The 14,370-nt window shown below is 43.4% G+C and overlaps 1 protein-coding gene across 3 annotated transcripts in view; it reads right to left on the bottom strand.

Moving 5' to 3' along the window:
- Positions 1-1,968: 1,968 nt before the first annotated feature.
- The window catches only part of LOC137438252 (ADP-ribosylation factor 1), a 28,294-nt gene continuing 15,892 nt past the window's right edge, over positions 1,969-14,370 (bottom strand). For 2 of the 3 annotated variants that reach the window (XM_068133346.2, XM_068133348.2), the window contains exons 2-5: positions 10,185-10,347; positions 7,422-7,532; positions 7,164-7,288; positions 1,969-3,159 (exon numbers count right to left, since the gene is read on the bottom strand). In XM_068133346.2, the coding sequence (XP_067989447.1) occupies positions 2,998-3,159; positions 7,164-7,288; positions 7,422-7,532; positions 10,185-10,332 (546 nt within the window). In that variant the 5' untranslated portion in view covers positions 10,333-10,347 and the 3' untranslated portion in view covers positions 1,969-2,997. The remainder of the gene's footprint in view (positions 3,160-7,163; positions 7,289-7,421; positions 7,533-10,184; positions 10,348-14,370) is intronic. The other variant, XM_068133347.2, reaches the window with a different exon arrangement.

Here is a 14,370-nt window from a genome sequence, read left to right as displayed (position 1 = left end):
TGCACGTCTACATAAGTTATTACCGCTTCCTCTGGAGATGGTCCGTCAACTTGACAATGCTGTTTGTCATGGAGTGGTGGCTTTACGAAATTCTGGCATGAAACAGCGTGTTATTGCTCGGCAGTATGGCATCACTCAAGGTCAGGTGTCAAAGATCCTGAAACGAAATGCTCAGAGGGGTGTCCCTACTCCAATACCGAGGCCAGAACGTCCACGCAGAACCACAAGGAGAGATGATCGCCAGCTGCACCGGTTAGTCTGCAATGGCTGTACCAAGTCAGCTAATCGGCTTAGGGCTGAGTGGCGGCAACTGATAAATGTGCCTGTATCCAGAAGGCTAGTCAACCAACGACTGGTTCAAGCAGGCTATCGTGCCAGGCGCCCCCTGAGAAAGCCACGCCTGACCAGACAGCACAGCCAGCGCCGCTTGCAGTGGGCCAGAGAACACCGTCAATGGCAGCCAGGACACTGGAATCACGTGACCTTCAGTGACGAGTCTAGATTTCTGGTCTATCGTCAAGATGGCCGCGTCCGAGTGTGCAGCCAAGTGCATGAAGCCCACAACGAAGATTGTATAGTGCCAAGAGCCCAAGCTGGAGGTGGTGGGGTGACCGTTTGGGCTGCTTTTCATGCAGGGGGCAAAACTGACCTGGTTGTTCTGAATGGAAACCTGAACCAGTTCAAGTACAGGGTCATTCTGGAAGAAACATTGCTTCCATTTGCTCGTGCAGCCTTTCGAGGAAACTTTGTCTTCCAAGATGACAATGCACGGCCTCATCGTGCTCGCCTGATCCAACACTTTCTTGCTGACCGTGGTGTAGAGCATATGGAGTGGCCTGCCATGTCTCCGGATATGAATCCGATAGAGAACTTGTGGGCAGAATTAACGCGTCAAATCGACCACTTGGACCAGCAGCCTGCCTCTGTGCGTGAATTGCAGTAGACTATTGTCACTGCATGGCAAGCGATTCCTGTCCAAACCTTGGCAAATCTCGTGAACAGCATGCCTCGACGTGTACGTGCTCTTCTGAATGCTCGTGGGTGTTACACGAAGTACTGAACTGTAATTTTACTGTCCGTAATCCCAGTCATAATTTAGCTTTTGTTGAAATTTTTTTTGGCTAATGTGCAAAATAAAGAGATACTTCTGGAAAACGTAGAGGTAATAAACACACAGTACTGTCCATGAATTGAGTTCGATATCAGTTTACATCACTTTCAAGGATCAATTTATTTGCTTCGAAATGTCAAATGTGGTTTTTGTTTCTTTTAAAGGTCACATTAACAAAATCTAGAATAATTTCAGCATAATTCCAATTAACTTTTGGTTCTAAGTAATCTTGAAAAGTAAGTTCACCCCCACAAAAAAAATATTCCATATTAAATGCCAAGTCTGTATATACAGGGTGTCAGAAGTAGTGCCAAATTTATGTTTATATAGTGTCAGAAGTAGCACCCAATTTCTGTTTATATATATATATATATAAACAAACATGTCATTCATTTATTTCTACCTTCTTGTACACTAATACAAATGGCAAACAAACAATCAACTGACAGAAATATATATATATATATATATATATATAAACAGAAATCGGACGCTACTTCTGACTCGCCCTGTATATCATGCACAAGCTTGTTCATTCATAGTTTCCAAACACCTGGGCCATTTTCCCTGAAATTTCCTCTACTAATATCACTCGTATTTTCACATGTGGAAGGTCAGCATCACAATAACAAATTTCAATCCGAAATCAAATTGATGAAAAAAACACAATAACAGCACTTTCAGCGAGCAAGAATTGCAAATCACGTGATACATTTCCACCCCTCATCTCACATTGGCTCCGGAAGTGGCGCATCACTCCCTCACAGCTGGTAGAAAAGTGTAGCTTTGACTGCGCCTGCGTAGGTGTATTTTATGTTGCATTTGATGCTGTACAAAAGTCGATAGACCAAGACCGATTTATATATCTGTGGGACCTTTTCCTCTTTTTATTCTAATACTCTCATACAAGGAATGACCATTTCATAATACAACATACTGCAGACATGCATGGCTGACCCAGACCCAAGGCCAAACCAATACGAACACAATCCATGGAAATGTTCGCAAACAAGGGTCAGAGTATTTCTGAAGGATGTGTGCACCAATGATCTGTCCTATCCACCATCCATTCACTTTGAAACAGTTGAACATTCATCGATGGTGGGGAAGCGGCTTGAGAAGGGAGGAGGAGGTGAGAAATGCTCATATCACAGGAACTGCAGGGAGAACCAGAGGGGCAGACAAGCAGGCAAACAGAGCATCCCATGGTGTGCTGCATATCTTTAGCCAATCAATGCGCAATCTTAAAAGATCTGCACACCATTCACTGTAGGGAGTGACCCAGGCAATGGGAGAGCAAATTATCAGTGTGCTACTAAATGGTCAAGGCTGAGATTAGACCCTGAACACATACCACTCTTCAATCCCCATGAACATCACTCGCTCACAACCAATATCAAAGTTCTAGGGGTTTTCAGTGGCAAATTGGAATGTAAAGATGGCGAGGAAGAAAACTAAAGACTAATCCTCTGCAGGAAAGCTCGTCAGGGATTTTGAATCAAATTGACAAGCAAAATGGGTCAACATACAGAACGTGAAGTCAAGCAAGTGGGATCTTTGCCAAGAATAGAGCAAACGACCAGAGAGTGTCTTCACCACTCCCACCCTCCCTTCTCCAGTGGATCACGGTTTGCCTGCTAAGTGGCCTGACAATGGCAGGTGATTAAAAACAGTCAGTTCAGATAATGCTGCAAAAAAATAAAATAGCCACAATGATAATAATAACATGAAATGGTGGTGAACATGATTGAAATGACTGGTGAGGATGAAATATCAGCATTTCATGAAGGGAACGTAAGATAAAGAAAAGTGACAGCTGAAAGGCAAAAGAAGACAGCAATGCAGCGGGACACGGGGAACTTGGGAACAGAGATGCCCAGAAAGACTCATTTATTGGATTTGAGCTGGTTAGATAGCCAGTCTAGGCCTTCATAGAGGCCGTCCCCACTGGTGGCGCACGTCGCTTGGATGTACCAGTAGCGATGGCGCAGTGAGTGCAGGCCCAGTTTGTCGGTGATCTCTGCGGCGTTCATTGCATTTGGAAGGTCCTACAGAAGTGGGATTGATGTCGGAGAGAGGACATTACAATTAAGCCAGGCCAAACATACAACTTATTCGTTCACTTCATTCTAAGGCATGGGCAGGTGAACTCTGAACATTTGCTGATAAATGCTTGGAATGTTACTTTAAACAACAAGAATGCATCTTTTCCATTATCAATGCAAAATCTGTTTTAGGGGTTAAGATGTGTTGCTGAGTGACATTACCATTTGACCATAACGCAACTGTTTAATCACTTAAACTTGCATCGTTTATGCTCGATTGTTTAACATAAACTAGATGGTATTCATAAAATACTTGCCCTGCGCAGTCAACTTGGTGCAAGCCAACTCTTCTGTTTTTGAAGGGGTTTTTTTCCTTATCTTTCTTTGATCCAATATGGCTGCCAGACCACGTGAGTGATGACATAAATTTACATTCCCCAAGATAATTGTTGCGCAGATCACGCTCAATAAATTTCAAGCTGATTGGACGAAGCGTTGTCCCAGTCGAATTATGACATCATAATTAAGGCACCAATGACAACATTGTTAACAACACCTAATCCCCATGCAGAGTTCTTTACAATGAGCCACGCTTCAATTTTTTCTCCACAAGTGTTTTTTGAGATTAGAGGTGCAGCGTTTTTCAGTTTTTACAAGATGGCGCCTGTACCACATGACCTATGACGTCATAATCATTAAAATATTCGACAGGAGGAGGCGCTCCTGTGATGAAAATTTCGTGTCGGCAGACGGACAGTTGCAGAGGGGAAAAAAAAAAAAAGGTTCATTTTGGTTCATTTTTCATGGTTCAAAATGGTTTCATGGTTCATGGTTCAAAAAGATAAGGTTCATTTTTCTATCCAAGATAGCTGCCAAAGAACGTGACCTACGACATCATTTTCAAACTATATGCAACAGTGGTGCAAGATATTTGTAAAATTTCGCATAGATTGGGTAAGCGGTTTCAGAGATAATTATTTAATATTTCCCTTCAATCCAATATGACTGCCACGCCATGTGACCAATGATGTTTTTGTGATAATCTTTTAATCGCCATGCCTAGTCAATGACACACGTAAAGTTGTCAATTGATTTGGTCGTTTGGGAGAAGATGTTCTTTTAAAGTTTTAGGTTAAATCCAATATGGCTGCCAAACCATGTGACCTATGATGTCATAAATTTAATATTTCAAGACAAATGGGTCATAGATCATGTGCATGCAATTTCAGATTTTTAGGATAAGGAATTAGATTAAAACATTTTTGGCTGGTATACCAACTTCACCTATCACCTACCTTCACCTTCACAATCTCATTATCATGCTTTTGTTCCCCATTGGGAGTACTCGACAATGTGCCAAGTTAATTTTTTCCATTCAGCGGTTTCCGAGAAATATTTTTTTATTTTAATCTAAGATGGCTACCATACCACGTGACCTATGACATCACAATCATCATAACATTCTGCATGGGTTTCACTCCTACCCTGAACGTTTCGTCTCAATAGGACATTAGGACATGTGGTTGCTGAGAAAAACGAGGTTTAGCCCGTACGGATGAACGGACAGACCGTCAACCCGAAAACAATGCCTCCGGCCACCTTTGGGGGCAGAGGCATACAAATGTTCTCCTCGAAGGTGTTCCTCAAGTTTGGGGAAGAGATGAACATCTGACGAAGGCAGGTGGGAGCTGATGACCCTTTGTGGTGGGACTGGTGGTACTCCATTGACCGCCTTTTACTCTCAGGATTGTAATGGTGCTGACAGGATGAGATTGTAAACTCTCACCTGCAGTCAGTCATCCCAACTCTCACCTGCAGTCAGTCATCCCAACTCTCACCTGCAGTCAGTCATCCCAACTCTCACCTGCAGTCAGTCATCCCAACTCTTACCTGCAGTCAGTCATCCCAACTCTCACCTGCAGTCAGTCATCCCAACTCTCACCTGCAGTCAGTCATCCCAACTCTCATCTCCAGCGCTTCACGTTTCACAGCATTGACATCATGCGGCCCTCTACCACCTTGGCCAAAGTAACAGACATCTCATGTTAAAATCATGAATGTTCCCACCCAGTAGAGGTAAGAACAAAAGTGCTGACTGCACTTTTTCATTCGAATATCTTTACCTGTTTTGAAGAAAACAAATAGGAGGCATTACTTTTCATCATACCCTCATAAGTGTTTGAGGACTTGGAGTGGAATTATTTTTAAGCATATAGAGTACAGAGTATAGCCGATGCAGATAATGCTCGACAGAATTGCTTGCGATAATGCAGATAGATTAATTGCAGATAATGCTTGCGCAGCACCATCCCAGAATTCACAACTACGTGCAAACAGATATTCCTCAAGCGATAAATCATTTGCCAAGCATTCTGTGCAGCGAAGCAACAACAAATCGGTATAACGCTCGTAATGCGTTATGTGGTGTGGTGCGTTGCGTGGTGCGTTATGTGGTGCTTTTTCTGGTCTTCATCAATGATCTCTCTGACTCTTGAAAATCCTCTCTATCTCTTTGCTGACGACTCTACTCTCTGTCGCTCCATTCCTCATCCCTCAGATCGGCAGTCTGCAGCCTCACTCTCTGCAGACCTGGACAAAATCACAGACTGGGCAAACAAATGGAACATGTCTTTCAATCCTGATAAATCACACTCTTACGATGTCTCTCCGAAAAGACCGACTGGACAACCCTCCCATCCACTTTCTGAATAATCCTCTCCAAGAAGTTCTGTCACTCAAGCTTTTGGGTCTCACTATTTGCCATGATCTTTCCTGGGAAAACCACATTTCAAATCTGGCCTCCAAAGCCAGTCGCCGACTGGGCATCCTCCGTCGTGCGAAGTCTTTCCTTGGCACACCTGAGCTCCTCACCACATACAAGGCTTTCATCCACAGCTCTATGGAATACTGCTCTCCCCTCTGGTCTGGTGCTCCTGCCTCACACCTAGCCCGTCTTCACGCTGTTGAAACCAAAGCGTTCAGAATCATTGGAATCTCCCGCGATGAAGCTAACTCCAAGGGCCTTTCACTCACTCACCGCAGGCAGGTTGGTGGTCTTTCCGTCTTCTACCGACTCCTCTCTGGCCTGGCCCCCCCAGCCCTCTCTGGGCTCTGTCCCCCAAATATTCCTACAGGTCACACAAGATCTGCTTGCAACCCTCTTATGGTTAAACTGCCAAAATCAAGACTTTCTGCTCACCTTCACTCCTTCATTCCTCTTTTCTCCCACCTCTGGAACAAACTCCCTCACTCTCTTCAATCCCACTGCACCCTCCAGGTCTTTAAAACAGCTGTTCACCACCATCTCTTATCCTCCCCCATCCAAAACCTTGATCTTTTCTACCCCCGCTAATTTCGGTCCCCTTTTGTTTTTATACCTCTCCCCCCCCGCCCTCCCCCTCCCACGCCTCATGCCCCCAAGCCCTCTCCCTCCCACACTTCTCCCTGCTCTCAAATGTTGTGGTTGTGTGCTTCCCCTTCTCTCCCCATCTTGTCTTCCGCTCCCTCTTTTTGTGTGTTTTGTTTGTCTGGTTGATTTGTTTGTGAAATAAATGTTAGCTCTTTCACGAGCCTCGATTCAGTATACAAAAAAAATAAAAAAATAAAAAATAAAATAAAATGCATCACAGAACAATGACTTTAAGAGACTGAACTGCAATAAGGGACGAGGACATAAAGAAGTTCAAATGAACGGATCCCAAACTTGGAATCAAGGCTTTCATTTGGACAACTCCTGAGACTATGATGAAGCAAGTGGTGCTTGGAAACAAACGAGAAACAGTTGCGATTTTTCATGTGATCATCTTGACTGGTAAATATTTATTGGGCCTGCATTCAACATAAACAGCACAAGCAAGTGCCGAGGGAAATTGTAACCGTAGAACAATGCAGTTGGATGTGCATTGCAGCTCACCCGTAATAAACCAGGATCAATGCAATTTGATAAACCGACACCACTTCCTCCTGGCCCTCCCGAACGAAGAAACGGTGGACTACATCAATATCACCTGTTTGTTTGCAAATACAAGCAATACAGCCTCTCGCAGCTCATCCTCAGCAAGCATCCTCATGAGCTCTTCCCGTGCCTCAGTGATACGCTCACGATCATTACTGTCCACGACAAAGATAAGACCTGTAAAAGCACAAGGACACCGCTGGAAGTTGGAGCACAAAGAGGCCACATATACAGGAGTTGCATTAAGCATTGATGAGCATAGGATGTGAAAGGGGGAGGGGGGGGGGGCAGGGGGGCGCATGTTACATACCCTGTGTGTTCTGAAAGTAATGACGCCAAAGAGGCCTTATCTTGTCCTGGCCCCCGACATCCCACACCGTGAAGCTGATGTTCTTGTATTCTACAGTCTCAACGTTAAAGCCTGAATAAAAGGAAACGGGCCACATTGCATACACACTCAAGTACTCCACTTGAAACGCCGTGCCAAAATACAACCCGATGACACGTATAAGTACATGTGACAGAGTCGTCTGCTCCCTTATGTGTTTGTGTCACATGCACAAAACTAGAGCTTTACGATCCAATTAAACTCAAGTCACATCTTGTGATGCATGCAGTCAATTCAGCAAATATCCATGTCCAAAACAAAACAAAACTAGAGGTTCCAGGGAACCTGAACTCAACTGGTCTTTTCTCAATATGGTTAGAATATGCATAATAGAACCACAAACTATATAGTTTATATGTGCTAAAAATATGACAAAAATTGATTTTTCAATATGGCCGCCCTGCCTTGCCCATTTTTAGGCGTGCAACGCCCAAATGCAATCCCAAACTAGTTTATGTCTTAAAGATGCTGCATAACAAGTTTTATCAAATTTCATCAATATTTGTGACTTTTAGAGCGTAGACGTCGCATTGTTTACAGACGACCGACAGACGGACGACGGACACTGGGTGTCGACAAAAATTCAGCTGGACATGGTCCAGTTGAGTTTAAAAAAAAAAAAAAAAAAAAAAAAAACCCAGATGGGGCTTAATTGCAGCAAAACAAGCTACAGGTCTTCCTGCTTTGGGAATACATTTTTTTAAAATCCAGTCTACAGTACAAGGAATACATTATTATTTGTCGTTGCCACAACGGACTAAAGGCAATATAATTAAATAAATAAATACATGCTGATGACCACTTGGATTTGGCACCCTTCATTCCAATGCAATGTAGCTGTCGTCATCCAGGGATGTTTTTTGCCACAATTTCAGAATGTACTTAAGATTGGTCATTACTCAAAAATGAATTGGTGGAAAAAGACAGGAGCGTGATTCAAAAACTTCTACACACAATATATAAAGCTCAATTTGTGTTTATTTATTTATACATGCTTCAAAACCTTTATAATAAAAAAACAAAAAAAACAAACACACACACAAACACACAAACACACACAAAATCTTGCATGTTGCCAAAGGATTTGTGTATGCATATCTGGGGGAGAGTTTCAGAGTGGGGGGAAAATCCCAATTCCCTCTAAGTAAATGCGTATCGTATAGCACCTGCTAGTTATATCTGGCATTACAAAACATCATCTTGCACAAAGAAAGTTGAAACAACTTAATATGCATTACGGTGATGGTGAAATGTGAGTAAGAATAATTCTCAATTTTCAAAATGTATCATTTCAGTCAATTTAAACGGAGGTTCAAACCAAAGTATCCAACACTGAGCTTCGCAGTGAAGCAGAAATGGTTTTTACTCATGCCATATATAATCAGCAAGGATGGCTGATGAAGGTGATGTTATCTGACTGCCAAGTAGATAGAAGATGACCTTGGGCAAATGGCAGAGTGAATGGAGCAGAATGTTTGTGAAGTCCAACATGTTGCCTTTTCATTAAATCCATCAGCAAAGCGACGACAGGTACCTTTGCTGGTATGTACAATATAGAGGTGACAGTTTTAAAAGGAATTCAAAGAAAAAATAAATAAATAAATAAATACCGTACACAGTCAGCGTTGCACATGATGGTGAAACTCGTTTTATGGGTGTGCTCACAGGCCCCCCCCCCCCCCCCTCACCTCTCATCCCTCCAATTCCTGACCCTTGACCACTCCCCTTTTCTCAATTTCACCCGTACCTTATAACCAACCATATGTAAATGCCCAACAGTAATTGCAGGATGTGTAACACAAACAAAATGTTTTTGTATCAGTCATTCCAAATGAAACAAGCGTTATGCCTAGGTCCCCTGTCGGTGAAGTGATGCGAGTTGACAAAGTGGAAGACGCAAGGCGGCCATCTTCGATTTTGACGTGGCGACCCAATTTTCAATAGCGTTCTTCCTTATGCCTAGATCCACCAACACATTAGATTAGAAGTTGGTACTTCGCTTATTTTTCAAGATATTGCGCTCACAAGGTTCAGACATACATGGCGGCGGCCATCTTGGATTTTGACGTGGCGACCCAATTTTCAATGGAGTTCTTCCTTATGCCAAGATACACCCACACATTAGATTAGAAGTTGGTACTTCGCTTATTTTTCAAGATATTGCGCTCACAAGGTTCAGACATACATGGGGGCAGCCATCTTGGATTTTGACGTGGGTTGCACTCACACACCAAATTCGAATGCGGTCCTTCGCCTACGCACGCACGCACGTACGCACGTACGCACAAACCATAGTCCCCCTTTCGCTCCGCGGTGCGACGGGGGACAAAAATAATTTAACAGCAAATTCTGAACCAATGTGTTGATAAGAATGAAATAATGCTTCAAGCTAAAGGAGATAAAGCTTTGGATGAAGAAGAGGAATGCCAAGAGAAGAAGATGAGGAATGCCGATGGAAGAAGAATGCCGATGCAAGAAGAAGAAGAGGAATGCCGATGCAAGAAGAAGCGGGACGCCGAGGGAAGAAGAAGCGGAACGCCAATGGAAGAAGAGGACGAAGCGGAATGGTGAGAGAAGAGGAGGACTAGCAAGGCTGAGGGAAGATGAAGAGGAAGAAGAGGAAGGCCGAGGGACTAAGAAGACGAAGAGGGTTTACATGATGACAAGCAAACAAAGCCCACTGACCTATTGTGGGAATAGTTGTGACGATCTCGCCGAGCTTTAGCTTGTACAAGATGGTCGTTTTTCCAGCCGCGTCAAGCCCCACCATAAGGATTCGCATCTCCTTTTTACCAAATACGTCGTGAAAAAGCTTGCTTATCAACATCCCCATTGCAAGGATTACCTGCTGTGAACAGAACACCACAGGAATATTAGGTCATTCCAACAGAACTTCATCAGCAAGACGTCCAACATTGCTCATCATTTACGAGTAAACCACAATAATAAACCGATTCAAGTCATTGCATTTTACCCCAGCATGGAACATCCCATAAAACCAAAGCCAGACGTAGGATCGTGTCCCAGTGCCAAGTATCCACAGAATGAGACACGAGGGTTGTAATCCTGAATGTTGCCACTCGGCCGATGGTGAAAAATAAATAACCAATATACCAGAACAAGGCCCCAAAAAGGATTTCATTGACGATCACCACACCCAGTGCAGTATATTAATGAATTGGGGCGTGGGGCACTGCACACCATGAACGCTGCTGCTCGGTCGGGCCCCAAAAGCAACATACTTCCCCTTAATAAGTCAGGGCAGCTCAAATTGCCCTTAGCATGGAAGGGGTTAAACACAAAAGCAGCTTCCACTTGCTTTGGCAAGGCAAAAGGCTAAAGACCGGCAAAATGCTGATCATTAGCCGTGGCAAGTTAATTGCAGATCTGCAACAGCACGTGGGTAGGGCAGCCGGGGAGGGGGGAGAGGATTTATGAATCACCGCAAACACCTGCACCTTTGGGCTGCTCCTGGGCATGGATTAGTGGGAGATAAAAAAAAAAATGCTGACATCTGCAGAGTGATTGGGGGAAGAAAAATGAATCACAACTACAGTTCAAACAAGGAAGAGTGGGTGATGTGGAATACCGTAAATATATTACATATACACACACACGTTTTGTGCAGGGATGAGGTGACCATGGCATGGAGTCACAACTGATGGCAAGCTTCAGGCTGTTCAGGGGCAACCAGTCATTTAAAGTGATAAAAGCTTCCAGTTTCTTGTGTGCTAGTCACGGGCCCCAAAACCAAAGGAAACATCAACACTGCCGAAAATACAGAACTCCTCTTCAGTTGCGTCTCTGGAGCACGACAAATTCCAAGCATTTTCAACCGACGTGTCAAACTTATCCCGTAATTAAAAGTTTATCTCAAAGATGGTTCATCAAAATTGAATCACCACACCCTTTGTCAAATAAACTCCGACTAGACAACCAACAATACACTTACGATCATAGTGGGTACATTGAAGCCATTACAAGGATCAAGTGATTTTAAAGGGAGAGGAAGATTGGTGGGAGGGGGAGAGGGGTGCAACTGCATTCACACACAAATTCTCCCCATAAATGTTGGGTAATCATCAATGTCCTTGTCTATACAAAGTCTGTGCTGTCAAAGCTGGCCCGGGGCAGGGGTCAGCAATTGAAATGCTGTATTCTACCCAGAATGCCCGGCATGCATAGGCATAAACTCCAATAAACCATTCAGGGTATCATCAAGTATATGGTGTGTCGGAGATAATCGCTACCTGAAATGCACACAAAGCTTCTGAAATCAGCTGAAAATACTTGGGAAAGTACCCAAGAGAAAAAGGGCTCTGCCGCTGCACAACAAAAGGAGAACTTTCTTAGCTTGCCGAATGAGCACCTGCTTGTACTGCAAGCTCCTGACCAGGTGATTCGGTGCAAGGCCCAAATAGATGGGCGTGTGTTACACAATCCTCAGACGGATCACTACCAGTGAATGGTCTGTACATGTGGACCCACAGACATCGAAGCCGATACACAGGGAAAAATCACAACCGTCGGAAAGTGTCTGGAAAAGAAACAAACTGGAAACGTATCCATAATAAACATCTCAATCTATATCTAGCATTTGAAAATAGCTATTTCTACAACTGTAAAATAAAAACATCTGAAAACTTGTGTTAAAAAAAACGTTAAAAAACAAAAACAAACAAAAAAAACACCTTCGCAGGAGATTGGTGATGCTTGCCTTATAATATAGCTTTATAATGGAGCAAACGTATATGGTCATGTATGTATGTGACCAAAACATTTTCAAATATATATATATATATATTGTTACGGATCCGGGGGACGGCACTCCCGTTAGCAAGGGGGGGTTAATCCCCTTGTCCTGTTAAGCTGGCCATCCGCCGGGCCTGGGGGTATGACATCACTTCCGGTCGGTGGTGAGTAGGGTTGTAAGCCCAATCCGTCTTACTACCTAATTACCACCACCAGCCGTAAGCGAGGAGATACTTCCACCCGGGCCGCAGCGTGATTGGATGCGCCGAGCGAAGCGAGCTGCGACTCGGGCCATTAACAAAACACTAAACACGATTCCGAGCGTTGGGCGAATCGTGCCACATGTACTCAATTGGGAAGGGACTAAAGCGATCGAGGGAAGGAGAAACCAAAGTGAAGGAAGAACAGATATTTATTAATTATGCACACAAAATGAAGAGGAAATGAAAGGCAAAGAATACACAGAGGAAGAAGAAGCAGGACACAGGGCAGCCTTAAAACAGTCATATATTACCATACGCCCCGACAGAACAAACAGACTCGCACGAATAGGGAATGGCAGGAAGGAATGGCTGGAAGGGGGAGAAGGTCCAAGCAGATGGCAGGGCAGGAAGGAAGGTCCGGGCAGATGCACAGCGTCGAGGTCCGCTCCGGTCCACGCTCCGGGCTTGAGGCGAAACCCGGCGGCAGCTGCACATATCGGTTTCACAGGGTCGGACAATGTGAATATATGGCGGTATTGTCGTCGTCAACGGACCCACTCTCCTGCCTTACGATTCATCGTGTTCTCATCTGGTACCTTGTACTTCGGACCTTCGCACTCATGTGGTGAAGCAGTCCCTCGCAGCCGCTTTTATTGGGCGTTCTTGTATCCAGCCACCGGCTCCTAGGACACACGTACCGGTCGGCTCACCTCGGCCCTGGTTGGCCGGCGAGGGCTCGCTGGCTCCACCTCTTGAGGAGACTGACAGGCCACGCCTCGTTCCTGGCGCTCGAACCCTCTCCTCCCCTTTTTCCTCCAGATTACCGCGTGCGTAATGGCGGCATGGGGCCAGCAAACGAACCAAGACAAGGGGCAGCGAACGCTGCCCTAACGCAGATTCAACTGTTGGGAACAGATCCTTAACTAAAACACATAATAATGAGATAACTACAGAGAGGTCCTATGGTGCTCTACGTGTTGTACATGGACTAACTAGGGTGCGATCTTTAACCTTTACCAAAAATGGGCATATTTACAGGGGATTATTTATAAGGGAACATTTACCAAAATTTACAAAGTGAAGGTTCTAAAAACCATAACAATATATATATATATATATATAGATATATATATATATATAGATATATAGATATATAGATATATAGATATATAGATATATAGATGTATATATATGTATATATATATAGATGTATATATATGTATATATATGTATATATATATATATATATATATATATATATATATATATATATATATATATATATATATATATATATATATACATATATATATATATATATATATATATATATACAGTATACACACACACATACAGACTTGGCATTTAATATGGAATATTTTTTTGTGGGGGTGAACTTACTTTTCAAGATGTCTTAGAACCAAAAGTTCATTGGAATTATGTTGAAATTATTCTAGATTTTGTTAATGTGACCTTTAAAAGAAACAAAAATCACATTTGACATTTCGAAACAAATAAATTGATCCTTGAAAGTGATGTAAACTGATATCGAACTCAATTCATGGACAGTGCTGTGTTAAACTTCTGTACGTTTTCCAGAAGTATCTCTTTATTTTGCACATGAGCCAATTTTTTTTTTAACAAAAACAAAAGTTAAATTAGGACTGAGATTATGGACAGTAAAATTACAGTTCAGTACTTCGTGTAACCCCCACGAGCATTCAGGTGAGCACGTACACGTACACGTTGAGGCATGCTGTTCACGAGATTTGCAAAGGTTTGGACAGGAATTGCTTGCCATGCAGTAACAATAGCCTGCTGCAATTCACGCACAGAGGTCGGCTGCTGGTCCAAGTGGTCGATTTGATGCGTTAATTCTGCCCACAAGTTCTCTATCGGATTCATATCCGGGGACA

This window comes from Myxine glutinosa, chromosome 12 (genome assembly GCF_964187855.1).
Source record: "Myxine glutinosa chromosome 12, kmMyxGlut1.1, whole genome shotgun sequence".
NCBI classification, from domain to species: Eukaryota; Metazoa; Chordata; class Myxini; order Myxiniformes; family Myxinidae; genus Myxine; species Myxine glutinosa.
This window is presented reverse-complemented; position numbering and strand designations above follow the sequence as displayed.